Source organism: Marmota flaviventris, chromosome 11 (genome assembly GCF_047511675.1).
Source record: "Marmota flaviventris isolate mMarFla1 chromosome 11, mMarFla1.hap1, whole genome shotgun sequence".
Classification (NCBI taxonomy): Eukaryota; Metazoa; Chordata; class Mammalia; order Rodentia; family Sciuridae; genus Marmota; species Marmota flaviventris.
This window is the reverse complement of record NC_092508.1, coordinates 77711012-77727021: the sequence shown is the minus strand read 5'-3', so window position 1 is coordinate 77727021 and position 16010 is coordinate 77711012. Positions and strand designations below refer to the sequence as shown.

General features: G+C 34.8%; 1 protein-coding gene across 8 annotated transcripts in view; it reads right to left on the bottom strand.

The window, feature by feature from the left end:
- Positions 1–16010, bottom strand: part of Prpf40a (pre-mRNA processing factor 40 homolog A) — a 64262-nt gene that overhangs the window by 16111 nt on the left and 32141 nt on the right. For 4 of the 8 annotated variants that reach the window (XM_027937925.3, XM_027937932.2, XM_027937926.2 and 1 more), the window contains 6 exons: positions 14355–14465; positions 12847–12967; positions 12558–12611; positions 10792–10816; positions 9364–9735; positions 508–616 (listed from right to left, as the gene is read on the bottom strand). In XM_027937925.3, the coding sequence (XP_027793726.1) occupies positions 508–616; positions 9364–9735; positions 10792–10816; positions 12558–12611; positions 12847–12967; positions 14355–14465 (792 nt within the window). The remainder of the gene's footprint in view (positions 1–507; positions 617–9363; positions 9736–10791; positions 10817–12557; positions 12612–12846; positions 12968–14354; positions 14466–16010) is intronic. The other 4 variants (XM_027937928.2, XM_027937929.2, XM_027937933.2 and 1 more) reach the window with 1 other exon arrangement.

The following is a 16010-nucleotide window of genomic DNA, read 5'->3' as shown; positions in this document are numbered from 1 at the left end:
ACCTTTAAATTCAAAAGTTTCTTACTGAAGGAAAATTTGTGAAATACATCTAATCACGTATTGACTTACAAGAAAACTTTAACTGAAATTTAAACAAGGTACAATTTCTACTGGTGATAAAAAAAATTAAACAATGATTACAAATAAATCTGATATTAAATATTGCGGTAGCTGGGCACAGTGGTGCATGCTTGTAAACCTAGAGACTCAATAGGCTGAGGCAGGAGAATTGAAATTTTGAGGCCAGCCTTAGCAACTTGGTGAAACCCAGTCTTAAAATAAGAAATTTTAAAAGCCTGGGAATACTGCTCAGTGGTAAAGCACCCCTAGGATCAATCCCCAGTACTGCAAACAAACAAACAAACAAAAAAAAAACCCCACATTTAGTTTATTTTTAGTTACAACACTTCATGAGACTAGTATCTTCAATCAAGGCATCAAGGTGATTAAACTTCATAAACTTAGGCAATTATTACATGTCACATAAAAAATCTATAATAAAAATACCTTTTCTTTCAATAATTCTTTAAATGCTTGCTTTGCTTCTTCTTTTGTATTCCAAGTATATGTTTTTTTTGCTGGTTGACTCTCTTCCTCCTCTTTTTTGGGAGTAAAACTGAAATGAAATTAAAATGTTATATTGATAACTGAATAAACCATATGCATCACTTAGACAAACTGCTTAATATTTAACAGATGAGTGAAAATTTGATAATTTTTGAATAAAGTCTCCTATAAGTATCCTGGAAACATACTTATCTAAAGACAGAGAAATAAAGGTAATAGTTTTTCTGTAATAATCTTCAGTTATCAATGCTGTACAAATACCAAATTAAAACATTTAATTGTGCTAAAACACTAGGTGCACTAGTCTATAGATTAATACCTTTTAATGGCATATTTAACTTATTCAATGGTTTTATAATTAGTGCCTTAATAACATGACATCTGGATAAGTGTGCATAAATTTTATGCCGAGAACAGATGAATCTAAATCAATACTGGCAAACTATCCATTAGCCAAATCCAATCCACTATTAATTTTGGTAAATAGGGTTTTACTAGGAAACAACCTGTAAACGAGTGGTCATAAGTTGAGTCACTGTGACAAAGACTGTATAATGCAGAAACTCCAAAGATATACCTTTTAATATTCTATGAAAAAAATTGACTAAATACTGATCTTAAACAAAAGAAATGAAAATCAAGAATTATCAACTGTACTTGTATGGGGGTCATTCTGAAATGAAAACTGTAAGTCTTACAATTTAGTCCTATGTGAAAATAAATGAATGCAGGGAAAAAAAAAAAAAACAACTTTAAGTAAAATACTTAGAGGAAGAGACACTAAAGTGGATATTAACAACAACAGAAAAATACAAATATCCCCCTCCCCCCGCGCCTGCAAGGTAGGCGGAACTGTGAGCACCAGCAGACCAGGCCCAATGGCCTGCTGAGGGGCAGAGCCGCCCCCTCCCCCCGCGCCTGCAAGGTAGGCGGAACTGTGACCACCAACAGAACAGGCCCAGTGGCCCGCGGAGGGGCAGAGCTGACAACCACGACTGCAAGGTAGGCGGACCTGCGACCCACCAGCAGAACAGGCACAGGGGCCCGCTGAGGGGCAGAGCCGTCCCCTTCCCCCGTGCCTGCAAGGTAGGCGGAACTGTGACCACCGACAGAACAGGCCCAGCGGCGTGCGGAGGGGCAGAGCCGCCAACTGCGCCTGCAAGGTAGGCGGACCTGCAGCCGCCCCACCCCCCGCGCCTGCAAGGTAGGCGGACCTGCGCCCACCGACAGAACAGGCCCAGTGGCCGCAGAGGGCCAGAGCCGCCACCCACACCTGCAAGTTAGGCGGACCTGCTACCGACCAGCAGCACAGGCCCAGCGGCCTGCCGGCGTGGTAGGCACATTGCCCCAATTGGAGGAGGGGCAGAGCTGCCACCCACGCCTGCGAGGGAGACTTTGCAACTATACAAGAGCAATATAAATATATAGGGGAAAAATTCAATAACACAACAATTTCACCAAGCAGAAAGAAACGCGAACAGTATGAAGAGACAAGGAAAGAAAGGACCACAAGCAATGCAGGTCAACTCAATGTTAGAAGAGGTAATATCTGCAGCAGATGGAATGTCAGATAAAGAATTCAGGATATACATGCTTCAGATGATCTGGAGTCTCAAGGAAGACATCAGACAGCAAAATCAGACAATGAAAGATCACTTCAAAAATGAATTACATAAACAAATCCAAGAAGCAAAAGATCAACTATACAGGGAGATAGAGGTTATAAAAAACAAACAAACAGAAATCCTAGAAATGCAGGAAGCAACAAACCAACTTAAAAACTCAATTGAGAATACTACCAGCAGAGTAGAACACTTAAAGATAGAACATCAGACAATGAAGACAAAGTATTTCAACTTGAAAAGAACATAGACAGCTCAGCAAGACTGTTAAGAAACCATGAGCAGAACATCCAAGAAATATGGGATAACATAAAGAGACCAAACTTAAGAGTCATTGGGATACAGGAGGGACAGAGGTCCAAACCAAAGGAATGAGCAATCTATTCAATGAAATAATATGAGAAAACTTCCCAAACTTGAAGAATGAGACAGAATCCCAAATCCTAGAAGCCTACAGGATACCGAATGTGCAAAATCATAAGAGATCCACACCTAGACACATTATAATGAAGATGCCCAACATACAGAATAAGGAGAGAATTTTAAAAGCTACAAGAGAAAGGAAGCAGATTACATTTAGGGGTAAGCCAATCAGGATAACAGCTGATCTTTCAACACAGACTCTGAAAGCTAGAAGATCCTGGAATAACATATTTCAAACATTGAAAGAAAATGGGTTCCAACCAAGAATTGTGTATCCAGCGAAATTAAGCTTCAGGATGGAAGATGAAATTAAAACCTTCCACGATAAACAAAAGTTAAAAGAATTTGCACCTAGAAAACCATCTCTTCAAAACATCCTCGCCAAAACACTACAGGAAGAGGAAATGGAAAATAACAATGAAAACCAACAGTGGGAGGTAGGACAGTAAAGGGGGGAAAAATAATCAAAGAGGAAAACAAACCATGTTTAGTAACAGAAATAAACAAATATGGCTGGAAGAACAACCCATATCTCAATAATAACCCTAAATGTTAATGGCTTAAACTCACCAATTAAGAGACACAGGCTAGTAGAATGGATCACAAAACAAGACCCAACAACATGCTGCTTACAGGAGACGCATTTGATAGGAAAAGACATACACAGGCTGAAGGTGAAAGGTTGGGAAAAATCATAACACTCATATGGACTTTGGAAACAAGCAGGAGTGTCCATACTCATAGCAAATAAAATAGATTTCAAGCCAAAGTTAATCAAAAGGGATAAAGAGGGACACTACATACTGCTCAAGGGAACCATACACCATCAAGACATAACAATCATAAATATATATGCCCCAAACAATGGTGCAGCTATGTTCATCAAACAAAATCTTCTCAAGTTCAAGAGTCTAATAGACCACCATACAATAATCATGGGAGACTTCAACACACCTCTCTCACCACTGGACAGATCTTCCAAACAAAAGTTGAATAAGGAAGCTATAGAACTCAATAACATAATTAATAACCTAGACTTAATTGACATATATAAAATATACCAATCAACATCAAGCAGTTACACTTTTTTCTCAGCAACACATGGATCCTTCTCAAAAATAGATCATATATTATGTCACAGGGCAACTCTTAGACAATATAAAGGAGTAGAGAGAATACCATGCATCTTATCTGATCATAATGGAATAAAACTGAAAATCAACGATAAAAGAAGGAAGGAAAAATCATGCATCACTTGGAGAATGAACAATAGGTTACTGAATGATCAATGGGTTATAGAAGACATCAAGGAGGAAATTAAAAAATTATTAGAGATAAATGAAAACACAGACACAACATATCGGAATCTATGGGACACATTGAAAGCAGTTCTAAGAGGAAAATTCATTGCTTGGAGTTCATTCCTTAAAAAAAGAAAAAAACCAACAAATAAATGATCTCATACTTCTTCTCAAAATCCTAGAAAAAGAAGAGCAAAACAGCAGCAAAAGAAGTAGAAGGCAAGAAATAATTAAAATCAGAGCTGAAATTAATGAAATCGAAACAAAAGAAACAATTGAAAAAATTGATAAAACTAAAAGTTGGTTCTTTGAAAAAATAAACAAAATCGACAGACCCTTAGCCATGCTAACGAAGAGAAGAAGAGAGAGAACTCAAATTACTAGCATACAGGATGAAAAAGGCAATATCACAACAGACACTTCAGAAATACAGAAGATAATCAGAAATTATTTTGAATCCTTATACTCCAATAAAATAGAAGATAGTGAAGGCATCGATAAATTTCTTAAGTCATATGATCTGCCCAGATTGAGTCAGGAGGATATAGACAACCTAAACAGACCAATATCAATTGAGGAAATAGAAGAAACCATCAAAAGACTACCAACTAAGAAAATCCCAGGACCGGATGGGTATACAGCAGAGTTTTACAAAACCTTTAAAAAGGAACTAATACCAATACTTTTCAAGCTATTTCAGGAAATAGAAAAAGAGGGAGAACTTCCAAAATCATTCTACGGGCCAACATCACCCTGATTCCTAAACCAGACAAAGACACTTCAAAGAAAGAAAACTACAGACCAATATCTCTAATGAACCTAGATGCAAAAATCCTCAATAAAATTCTGGCGAATCGGATACAAAAACATCAAAAAAATTGTGCACCATGACCAAGTAGGATTCATCCCTGGGATGCAAGGCTGGTTCAATATACGGAAATCAATAAATGTTATTCACCACATCAATAGACTTAAAAATAAGAACCATATGATCATCTCGATAGATGCGGAAAAAGCATTCGACAAAGTACAGCATCCCTTTATGTTCAAAACTCTAGAAAAACTAGGGATAACAGGAACATACCTCAATATTGTAAAAGCAATCTATGCTAAGCCTCAGGCTAGCATCATTCTGAATGGAGAAAAATTGAAGGCATTCCCTCTAAAATCTGGAACCAGACAGGGATGCCCTCTCTCACCACTTCTGTTCAACATAGTTCTCGAAACGCTGGCCAGAGCAATTAGACAGACGAAAGAAATTAAAGGCATAAAAATAGGAAAAGAAGAACTTAAATTATCACTATTTGCAGGTGACATGATTCTATACCTAGCAGACCCAAAAGGGTCTACAAAGAAACTATTAGAGCTAATAAATGAATTCAGCAAAGTGGCAGGATATAAAATCAACACGCATAAATCAAAGGCATTCCTGTATATCAGCGACAAATCCTCTGAAATGGAAATGAGGACAACCACTCCATTCACAATATCTTCAAAAAAAAATAAAATACTTGGGAATCAACCTAACAAAAGAGGTGAAAGACTTATACAATGAAAACTACAGAACCCTAAAGAGAGAAATAGAAGAAGATCTTAGAAGATGGAAAAATATACCCTGTTCATGGATAGGCAGAACTAACATCATCAAAATGGCGATATTACCAAAAGTTCTCTATAGGTTTAATGCAATGCCAATCAAAATCCCAATGGCATTTCTTGTAGAAATAGAGAAAGCAATCATGAAATTCATATGGAAAAATAAAAGACCCAGAATAGCAAAAACAATGCTAAGCAGGAAGTGTGAATCAGGCAGTATAGCGATACCAGACCTCAAACTATACTACAGAGCAATAGTAACAAAAACAGCATGGTACTGGTACCAAAACAGGCGGGTGGACCAATGGTACAGAATAGAGGACACAGAAACCAATCCACAAAACTACAACTATCTTATATTTGATAAAGGGGCTAAAAGCATGAAATGGAGGAAGGATAGCATCTTCAACAAATGGTGCTGGGAAAACTGGAAATCCATATGCAACAAAATGAAACTGAATCCCTTTCTCTCGCCATGCACAAAAGTTAACTCAAAATGGATCAAGGAGCTTGATATCAAATCAGAGACACGGCGTCTGATACAAGAAAAAGTTGGCTACGATCTACATACTGTGGGGTCGGGCTCCAAATTCCTCAATAGGACACCCATAGCACAAGAGTTAACAACAAGAATCAACAAATGGGACTTACTTAAACTAAAAAGTTTTTTCTCAGCAAAAGAAACAATAAGAGAGGTAAATAGGGAGCCTACATCCGGGGAACAAATCTTTACTCTTCACACTTCAGATAGAGCCCTCATATCCAGAGTATACAAAGAACTCAAAAAATTAGACAATAAGATAACAAATAACCCAATCAACAAATGGGCCAAGGAGCTGAACAGACACTTCTCAGAGGAGGACATACAATCAATCAACAAGTACATGAAAAAATGCTCACCATCTCTAGCAGTCAGAGAAATGCAAATCAAAACCACCCTAAGATAACATCTCACTCCAGTAAGATTGGCAGCCAATATGAAGTCAAACATCAACAAGTGCTGGCGAGGATGTGGGGAAAAGGGTACACTTGTACATTGCTTGTGGGACTGCAAATTGGTGCAGCCAATTTGGAAAGCAGTATGGAGATTTCTTGGAAAGCTGGGAATGGAACCACCATTTGACTCAGCTATTCCCCTTCTCGGTCTATTCCCTAAAGACCTAAAAAGAGCATGCTACAGGGACACTGCTACATCGATGTTCATAGCAGCACAATTCACAATAGCAAGACTGTGGAACCTACCTAGATGCCCTTCAATAGACGAATGGAATATTACTCTGCATTAAAAAATGACAAAATCATAGAATTTTCAGGGAAATGGTTGGCATTAGAGCAGATTATGCTAAGTGAAGCTAGCCAATCCCTAAAAAACAAATGCCAAATGTCTTCTTTGATATAAGGAGAGTAACTAAGAACAGAGTTGGGAGGAAGAGCATGAGAAGAAGATTAACATTAAACAGGGGTGAGAGGTGGGAGGGAAAAGGAAAGAGAAGGGAAATTGTATGGAAATGGAAGGAGACCCTCAGGGTTATACAAAAGTACATACAAGAGGAAGTGAGGGGAAAGGGGAAAAAAAAAAAAACAAGGGGGAGAAATGAATTACAGTAGATGGGGTAGAGAGAGAAGATTGGAGAGGAGGGGATGGGGGATAGTAGAGGATAGGAAAGGCAGCAGAATACAACAGACACTAGTATAGCAATATGTAAAACAGTGGATGTGTAACCGATGTGATGCTGCAATCTGTATACGGGGTAAAAATGGGAGTTCATAACCCACTTGAATCAAAGTGTGAAATATGATTTGTCAAGAACTATGTAATGTTTTGAACAACCAACAATAAAAATTAAAGAAAAAAAAATAAATAAAAAAAAGAAAAATACAAATATGGTCTCTGAATTAAGCTGTCTCACTTTAGGAGATCTATGTATTTTCAACTGTCAAAACAGACTGTTAAAAGCCCAGTGAAAAAAGAACAGGTAGAAAAGATCTACTAAACAATAATTAAAATCAGGTTTATTATAATGCTCAAGGCACTATAATGAGGTTCTGGAAAGAAAAAAGGCAGGAAATTGTTAATATTATAAAAAAGTAATTAATACTCAGTCCTCTGCATCCACAGATTCAACCAACCATGGATTGAATATATTTATGGACAGTAAAAAAGCGTCTGTACTGAACATGTGTAGATTTGTTCCTTATCATTAGCCCCTCAAAAATATAATAATTAGTTACAATTACATTGTATTAAGTCGTGTAAGTAATACAAGATGATTTAAAATTTATTGGAGCATGTACATAGGTTACATGAAAATAATACACTAATGTACATAAGGAAATTGAATATCTGGATTTTGGCATCCATGAAGGTCCCGGAATCAATCCCTCACAGATACTAAGAAATGACTTTAGTATGAAGACAAAAAGAATAAAGTTTAAATGTGAAAATATCCAAAAAATGATAATCCAAAAAGCCTAAATGTCTATCAGTAGGTGTAACACTTAAAATTTATACATAATAAGTAAATCATAAAATGATAATATACCATTGTTTGACATGATTAAGTATATATCTTCATTGATATGGAATGACAGAAATATCTGGCATATATTTTAAATATACAGAAGAGGGCAGAAAGATAAACAAAAAGCTAATTTTACTTTTTATTCCCAAAAATATACAATGCAGATTTCTTTTTCATCTTCTAAACATCAAAAAAACATAAAGCTATTTTTATTTTGATGAACTAATATACAAGAATCAAAGAACACTTAGAATAAGAGGCAGAGAGGTAATAGCAATACATTTTAAATATTAAGATACATAATCATGTTTTCATCATAAAATGATGGCTAATTTTTATACATATGTACCTCCTAGAAGTTTAACTTCACTATTGTGTTAGAGTTTAGTCATATAAAATATCACTAGACCGTAGGGTATGCAAGCACACGCAAGAACAGTTTGGCTTTAATAACTAAAAAGCTGTAATAATTTAGTCTAGTCAAGAGTGGTAATAGAGTTTGCTTTCTGTCCTGCTGTAAGCTTTTCTGTCTGCTTGGTTTTTGCCTACATAGTAGAAAATAGTCACAATATTATTTTAGTGTTTCCTTATTATTATGGCTAGGTTCATTTTAATATGCTTCCTGGACAACTGAATTTCTTTGTAAATTGCTTTATCTTATCTGTTATGTATTTTTCAATAAAACTATTCAGGTTTTTAAATTTTACATGCAAACAATGTAATAATATAATTTGACTGAGATCACTACCCTGCACTTCCCTCTGCCACCTCTTCCCAGTCACCCTTGGTTCCTTTCCTCTATTCTAGGATCTCCTTTTGATTTTGTAATATTTGTATTATTAACATGTATTTGTAGGAATCCAAAAACCCAATACCACCAAATAAGAAACAAAACAACTTTAGCACTAATCTATTTGGCAGGGCTTCTATAGCTGATTTCTTTGTTTAACATCAAATATTTTCCTTACAGTGCTGTGAACAGTAAGAGAACAAGGCAATGGGGGGGAGGGGGGGCAACCATTCTAATACCCTTTACTAAAATGCTAGTATTATGTTAAACAAGGAATTCTGCATTGATTTTGATTTCAAATACTACATACAAATGCTTGGATTCTTTGAATTTGTATCTCACCCTATTAGCTCACTTCCTAAAACTTCAAGGGACTAGTTTTACAATAGTTTGGTGGCATGACACACCCAAAATTCAGTCTCAATATTTATCAACTAATACCTTATGATTCTTAACATTTTTACTTAAAACATGGCCATGGACTTAAGTGGTAATTTCTTATATTAAATCTGGTATTGAATTTCAGAAATCACTACACTTACTCAGTTACAGTTTCTTGCTTAGATGTTTCCTCTCCAGTATTACTGGATACTTCAACACTCAGATCTTGAATAGCAGAGGTATTAGTAAGTTGTGCTTGTTCTTCAGTGGATATAGTTACTGTATTTTCATTATCTACAACAGTAGCAACAATGGAAGTAACTTCAGGTTCAGGAACAACTGGAACAGTTCCCACAGTATTAGTAGTAGAAGTGGAAGAATTGGCATTGGCTGCAGCAGCAGCTGCCGCAGCTGCAGCCGCTGCTGCAACAACAGCAGCTGCTGCTTCGGCAGCAGCCATGGTGCTCATTGTGGTGGGAATTTCTGTTGTAGGAACTGGGGCTGTTGATGTTGTGGTGCACTCTTCTTGCTTGCTACATATTAAAAAAAGAGAAAACTGGTCATTTTATTACTGTAATTACAAAGCTAAATAAAGCCAGTTTTTAAATTATTATAACATCAAATGAACAAGAGAAATGACTGAAGGGCACTAAAAACCAGTAATACAATAGTAAGGCATTCTACTAGATTAAAACCACAGAATGACACAGTCTTAATTTCGTCTCTGAAAGCTTGTATTCTGAAATAGTATCTCACTATTGTTGAGATATATCTGAACTAGCCTTGACCTAGTAGGCTTACGTGATCCTACCTCAGACTCCACAGTACTGCTGGGACTCCAAATATGTGCCACCATGCCTAGAAACTATCGCATTACTTTAATTGATTAAAAATTCATAATGTATAAAAGGCATTCATGCAAGAGTTGCATTTTCCAAATGCTTAATATTATTTTATAAAATGCCCAATTAACTAGATTCTAGTATACCATAAAATCTGACCTCCATTATAAATTTCTGTAAGAACTTTATATTTTCTTCATTTCACTTATTAAAAGCAAACTGTGCAATGGAGGAAATAATAAGTACAATATGTCATCCACTTCCAAATGAACTCAAACCACATTTTAGACCTTGCTATAATAGTCTTCTTTGTTGTTTTGCTTTTCGTGATACTGAAGATTGAATCCAGGGGTGAGTTACATTCTCAGCTCTATTGCTCCCTTTATTAAAATTTGGAGACAGGGTTTTGCTAAACTGTCAAGACTGGCTTTGAATTCCCCTGCCTCAGTCTCCTGATTCACTGAGATTACAGGTATATGTCTCTGTGCTGGCTCTAAAATAGTCTTCCAAATTCCTGAAAGATGCAGTTCAAGTTAAAACACTGTATAACAAAGAATAAACTTGAATAAATATCCCTCTTCCTAAATATACTTCTAACTTCCCTTCTACAAAGTCTTCCAAATACATCAAACCATCAGGCCTAACATGATAAATAACATTTATATTGTAAAGCAAGCTGAGAACTAAAATAAGGATATGATAGGAGAGACCCAATTTGTAAATACACTTATTTTCAAAATTGCTCACCTGCTTTCTTCAGCTTTGATCATGGCTATTAAAAAGAAAAAAAGAAAAGTTATCTACTACATATTTTTAAAATATCATCTCAGAAAACAAACGTTAAAAAAGAGAAAAGTGTAATAAAACAGGATTTAATTTACCATCTGAAAAAATAAAAATTTAAAAATCACTTTTACAGCGCAAATGCTTGTCCCAGTTTCAGAACAACAATAATGAAAACAAATTTTAAAAAGAGCAGTTATTAGGAGAGCTTACACTCTGCTGCTATTTTCCCAAATGCTGTTGGACTTGCAACAAATCCCTGACAATTTTCATAATTCTGGAATACAATAGTAGATTCCCCCAATCATTAAACTAGTTTGACTTTTTACAAAAGATAACTAAATCCAAAATGAAATCAAACTTATGAAATTCCAGCATATTTTTTATACTAGCATTGACAAGTAGATATCCTAGCTATGCACACCAACTATCTGTAGTAGGGTTATATGACAAATGAGCTTGATACTTCATAAATGGAAATCTACCCATCTACAACATTATTATTAAGCAATATTAGTATAGGTAAATTAAACTAAGTTTTAAAAATTTTATTTTTCATTCTAGTTGAATTTTTTTTTTTAAACCAGAGATTGAACTCAGGGGCACTTGACCACTGAAACACATCCCCAGTCCTGTTTTGTATTTTATTTAGAGACAGGGTCTCACAGAGTTGCTTGCTTAGCTCCTCACTTTTGATGAAGCTGGCTTTGAACTCATTGTCCTTCTGCCTCAGCCTCCCAAACTGCTGGGATTACAGGCATGTGACACTGTGTCCAGCTGAAGTCAATTTTTAATTTGGTAATAACAAAGGTATCTTTTAGTCCATCACTATGGAATGAGGTGCACCATGTAAGAGATGATATATGTGTAATTGTTTCTGAAAACATTTTTAACACATATTGCCCTTTGAGGAAACCGTTTCTGAAAATCTGTTTAAGGATATCTGAGAAAATGTAATAAGGGTTATCATTGGAAATACCAATTAACATTTTCTGATACATAATTGTCATATATGACACATGGAAAAAGTTAATGTACTTAAGATGATGTACTTTTAACAAAATTTTCTATTCTTTTTTTGTTCAGATGTCATTCCACATTGCTACCTACTTTACTATGATCTGTACCTTTTAGCCTCGTTTACAACACGAGAATCTATTACAAAGAAGAGTAAAGTAAGTAAATTCTAAATTCTTATTCATAACCTCTGTAATTTTAATTCTTGGGATTTATATTAGGTAAAAAGTATTCCTAGATATTCAGGGGCATTCTGAGTAGTTGAGTATGTTGAAAAATTGTTCTATAAGTGAAATGTGATATTCAGTTTACCTTAATTCTTCCATAATAAACATTATCAATGCTATTTTACAATGATATGTTAAAATAACATCAGCATTAAATGTAAATTGATATTAAAATTTCTCAACTGTCTACTACAAAATGGTTAAATCACGTGTTCCATGTATGCACCAACATTCACAGTGGATTTAGAAAGTTTGTTATGTGAGATCCTTGTTAAATTTTTCAAGAATAATGACTTAAAAAAAAAAAACCCAAAATATTTCTTTAAAAGCTACAAGCTCATTTATAATATAACCCTTAAATGAAAGGAATTCTTTTGAAATTAGAGATATTTCACTGCAGATTTATCCAATAATGGTTAGTGAACATTAGTGACATAATCTAAAATTGTTAAATATGACAGAAAATGAATTATCAAAGCAGCTCACCATGCAGGTTTGATTTTGTAATAAGACCTCCAGCAACAATGGTATTCTGGTATCCTAGTTTCAGTGGAATCAAATCAAATAAAAATCTATTTAAAATCTATAGAACTGACATCTAGAGCAACAAGAAAATAAGAGCCCATAAAACTGTTATACCATTTAATATGTACTAATCATTTTATTAAAAAAAAAAAGGGTGGGGTCTTCGGTAAGGATTGTTTTAAAATGAACGACATATGAATATATATATATGCAACAACTTTATATTAAATATTATTTTTTCCTGTTTTACCTTCAAGATCCTCAAGTTCTTTAGGTTTAGCCCAGCGGGATTCTTTTGTTTGAGAATTATAATAGTAAGGTTTTCCAGAATCAGATTTGTATTCCTTCCAGGGGCATTTAGATAACAATTGCTAAAATGGGAAAACATAACTCAGATAATGCATTCAACATCACTGATCATTCCCATGACCATTTTCATTAAATATAATCAACCTCTGCAATTCTAAAACTTGTGACATGACAATAATAAGCTATCAATTATTGAATACTTGAAAACTGATATTATTTGAATGTATTACTTAATCTTCACAATATGCTACAAAACGCCACTATTATTCCAATTTATAGACTAGTACTCAGAAGAAAACAACCTGTTTACATTATTATCTACTAAGGAGCTGACATTATTATCTACTAAGGAGCTGGGACAAGATTCAAAACCTGGCATACTCAAATTTCAAATTCTGTGTGTTCTTATATTTACATCCTACCGTGGGTAAAAATTACCATCACTATTTAATAAGCAAGGCTTTTCAAAACTAATCCAGGCAGGAAAACCACACAACTTGGGGAAAAGAAAAATGTGATTTAGTCATGTTTAGATTTCAGTTTTTTTAAAATTCTGTAATGGAGTAGAAGAAACCGAAAAGGAATATCAACAGCAAAGGAAAATAATTTAAGTACAACTGCAAGTGCCAGACTGGTTCTTGCTTATTAGCACTCCAGAGTTTCTAATTAAACCACATGTAATATGGTTACTCAGTTTATTCCTTCAATCTTGACTCTTACTGCTGTATCTGTATATTATAAATAATAAAATTTACAACACAAAATGAAATACACATTTCAGGGGCAATTTTGGCAAAAAGAAAATTTACCACTCCAAGGAAATGAAGTATTTGTGGATAATTTAATTTCATCTCCATTACCTCAACCCCTCTGAAAATTTTAAGAAGTCTACTGTAGAGCCAGGTGCAGTGGTATACACCTGTAATCCCAGAGGCACGGGAGGCTGAGACAGCTGGAGTTCGAGTTCAAAGCCAGCCTCAGTAATGGTGAGGCACTAAGCAATGCAGTGAGACCCTGTCTCTAATTAAAATACAAAAATAGTGCTGGGGATGTGGCTCAGTGGTCGAGTACTCCTGAGTTCAATCCCTTGTCCCAAAAAAACTCAGTAGAAATCATTCAAAATCACTTTTACTACGAAAAGGAAGAAAATTTTAAATATGGACTAAAAAAATAAAGGGAAAATAAAGAAATAGCCTTCGCCCAATTCTAATTTATTGTCTGAATCACCTTTCTAAATAAAGGCAAAATTAGTATATAAAAAGGATTTTTTTTTTTTTTTGGCTCTTCTTGTTGATTTGTGTGACTATATTAAAAACCCTCTTTTTTGAGTGTCTTTACAGACCATCTTATACAAATGGTATTCCTCTTTGGATAGCCAAATGCAAAATTCTAAAAAAACACATGTCCCAGTCTACTTAACAGTCCCTGATTCTATGCTTCAAACTTTACCTCAGCTGGTGTTTTAAGATCATCTGGTTTTTCCCATGTAGACTGTTTTGTTTCAGTATTGTAGTAGTAAGTCCTTCCATCAGGGGATTTATGTTCAGTCCACATTGATTTCTGAAGGAAAAAAATTACAAAAGATGCAGATTATGTATAATGCCAATGACAGTGATATAAGTATGCATTATTAGTTTCAAGGCAATGAATTAAGTACCAATTAAAAGTTCTGAATGGGAAAATTCAGTGTAAGTCATTATTAAATCTGTCCAAGAAAGTAGAGAGAAAACTGAAAACCAGAATATCTTAAAAGTACTTCAAAAGCAGCACATACCAACTAAGGTTTTAGGATCTTTCTCTTCCACCAGAATTACAGATATACAACAACTAAGAACAGTAACATTTAAACTGCTGAATATAAGACAATTCTTGAGCAATACAAATCTATGTCTAGTGGGTAAAAAAGAGTAAATGAAGTAGGTGCTATTTTAAATAAGTGGATTGGTCATATTTTCTACTCTGAGAAAAAGCACACCAACTTGAATAGAAATTTTAATGGGCATGCCACAAGGATACAGCTCTCAAAATTGGAAAAAAAAATTGGCTTTTGGATGACAATCAGAATTTAACAATCAATAAGATGAAATTTCACAGGGATAAAATTGAACCCAAATGCCACAAAACCATAAGATTGACGAGATAAAATTTTATCTGAAACTTTAAAATAGACTATAAATCTACGTTTTATAAGGGGTCAAAGAGAATTACTAATAACCTGCTAAAATTAGCTAATGAAATCTCAATAATTAATACACTCTGATCAAAAAGTTTTACAAATTATCATGAATGAATGAATGATTGTATGCTATCAAAAGAAATGGGTCCACTTCTGGACACCAGATTTTTCAAATGGTATAACAAATCTGATCTCGTTGAAGGAGGGATATCAAGATAGTCTTTATTTTTTTAAATCTAAAACATTATTATACATTCCCCTAAGAAACAAAAAGAAAATCATTCACATTATCACATGCTGGTTTTGTCTATCAGATTTTACTTAAAACTTATTGAAAGACTGATTCTTAGACTTGTATCACTTTTATGCATACATAAAAAGGAAAACAGGCAAAATAGTTAGAGATATTCCTTTAATCTTCTTCACCGAAAGACCACAGTTAAATCAGCTGCTGAGGTTCACTATATACAAAACAGTACCATCTTGTGGCATCAAGAGTATGGTAGTTATACATTTTTAAAATTTATTTAGTTATTTATTTTTGGTACCAAGAATTGAACCTAGGAGCAATTAACCACTGAGCCCCATCTCCAGCCCTTTTCATTTTGAAACAGAGACTTAAGTTGTTTAGGTCCTTGCTATGCGGCAGAAGCTGGCTCTGAACATGTATGTGATCCTCCTGCCTCAGCATCCCAAGCCGCTGGGATTACAGGCATGTGGCACCATGCCTGGCTATCTACTTCTTTCAAAAAATTATAAGTGAAAAACACTGGTACTGATTCTTAGCCTTCTTTTGTATATATAAAAAACTCACCCTCCCCTCGCTGCAATCAATTTTATTAAGAGCTGACTTAATCTTTTGCTCTGAGAATGTGGCTGAACACATGTGATATACAGCTTTTCCAATTTTATTGCCCATAATCATTTTA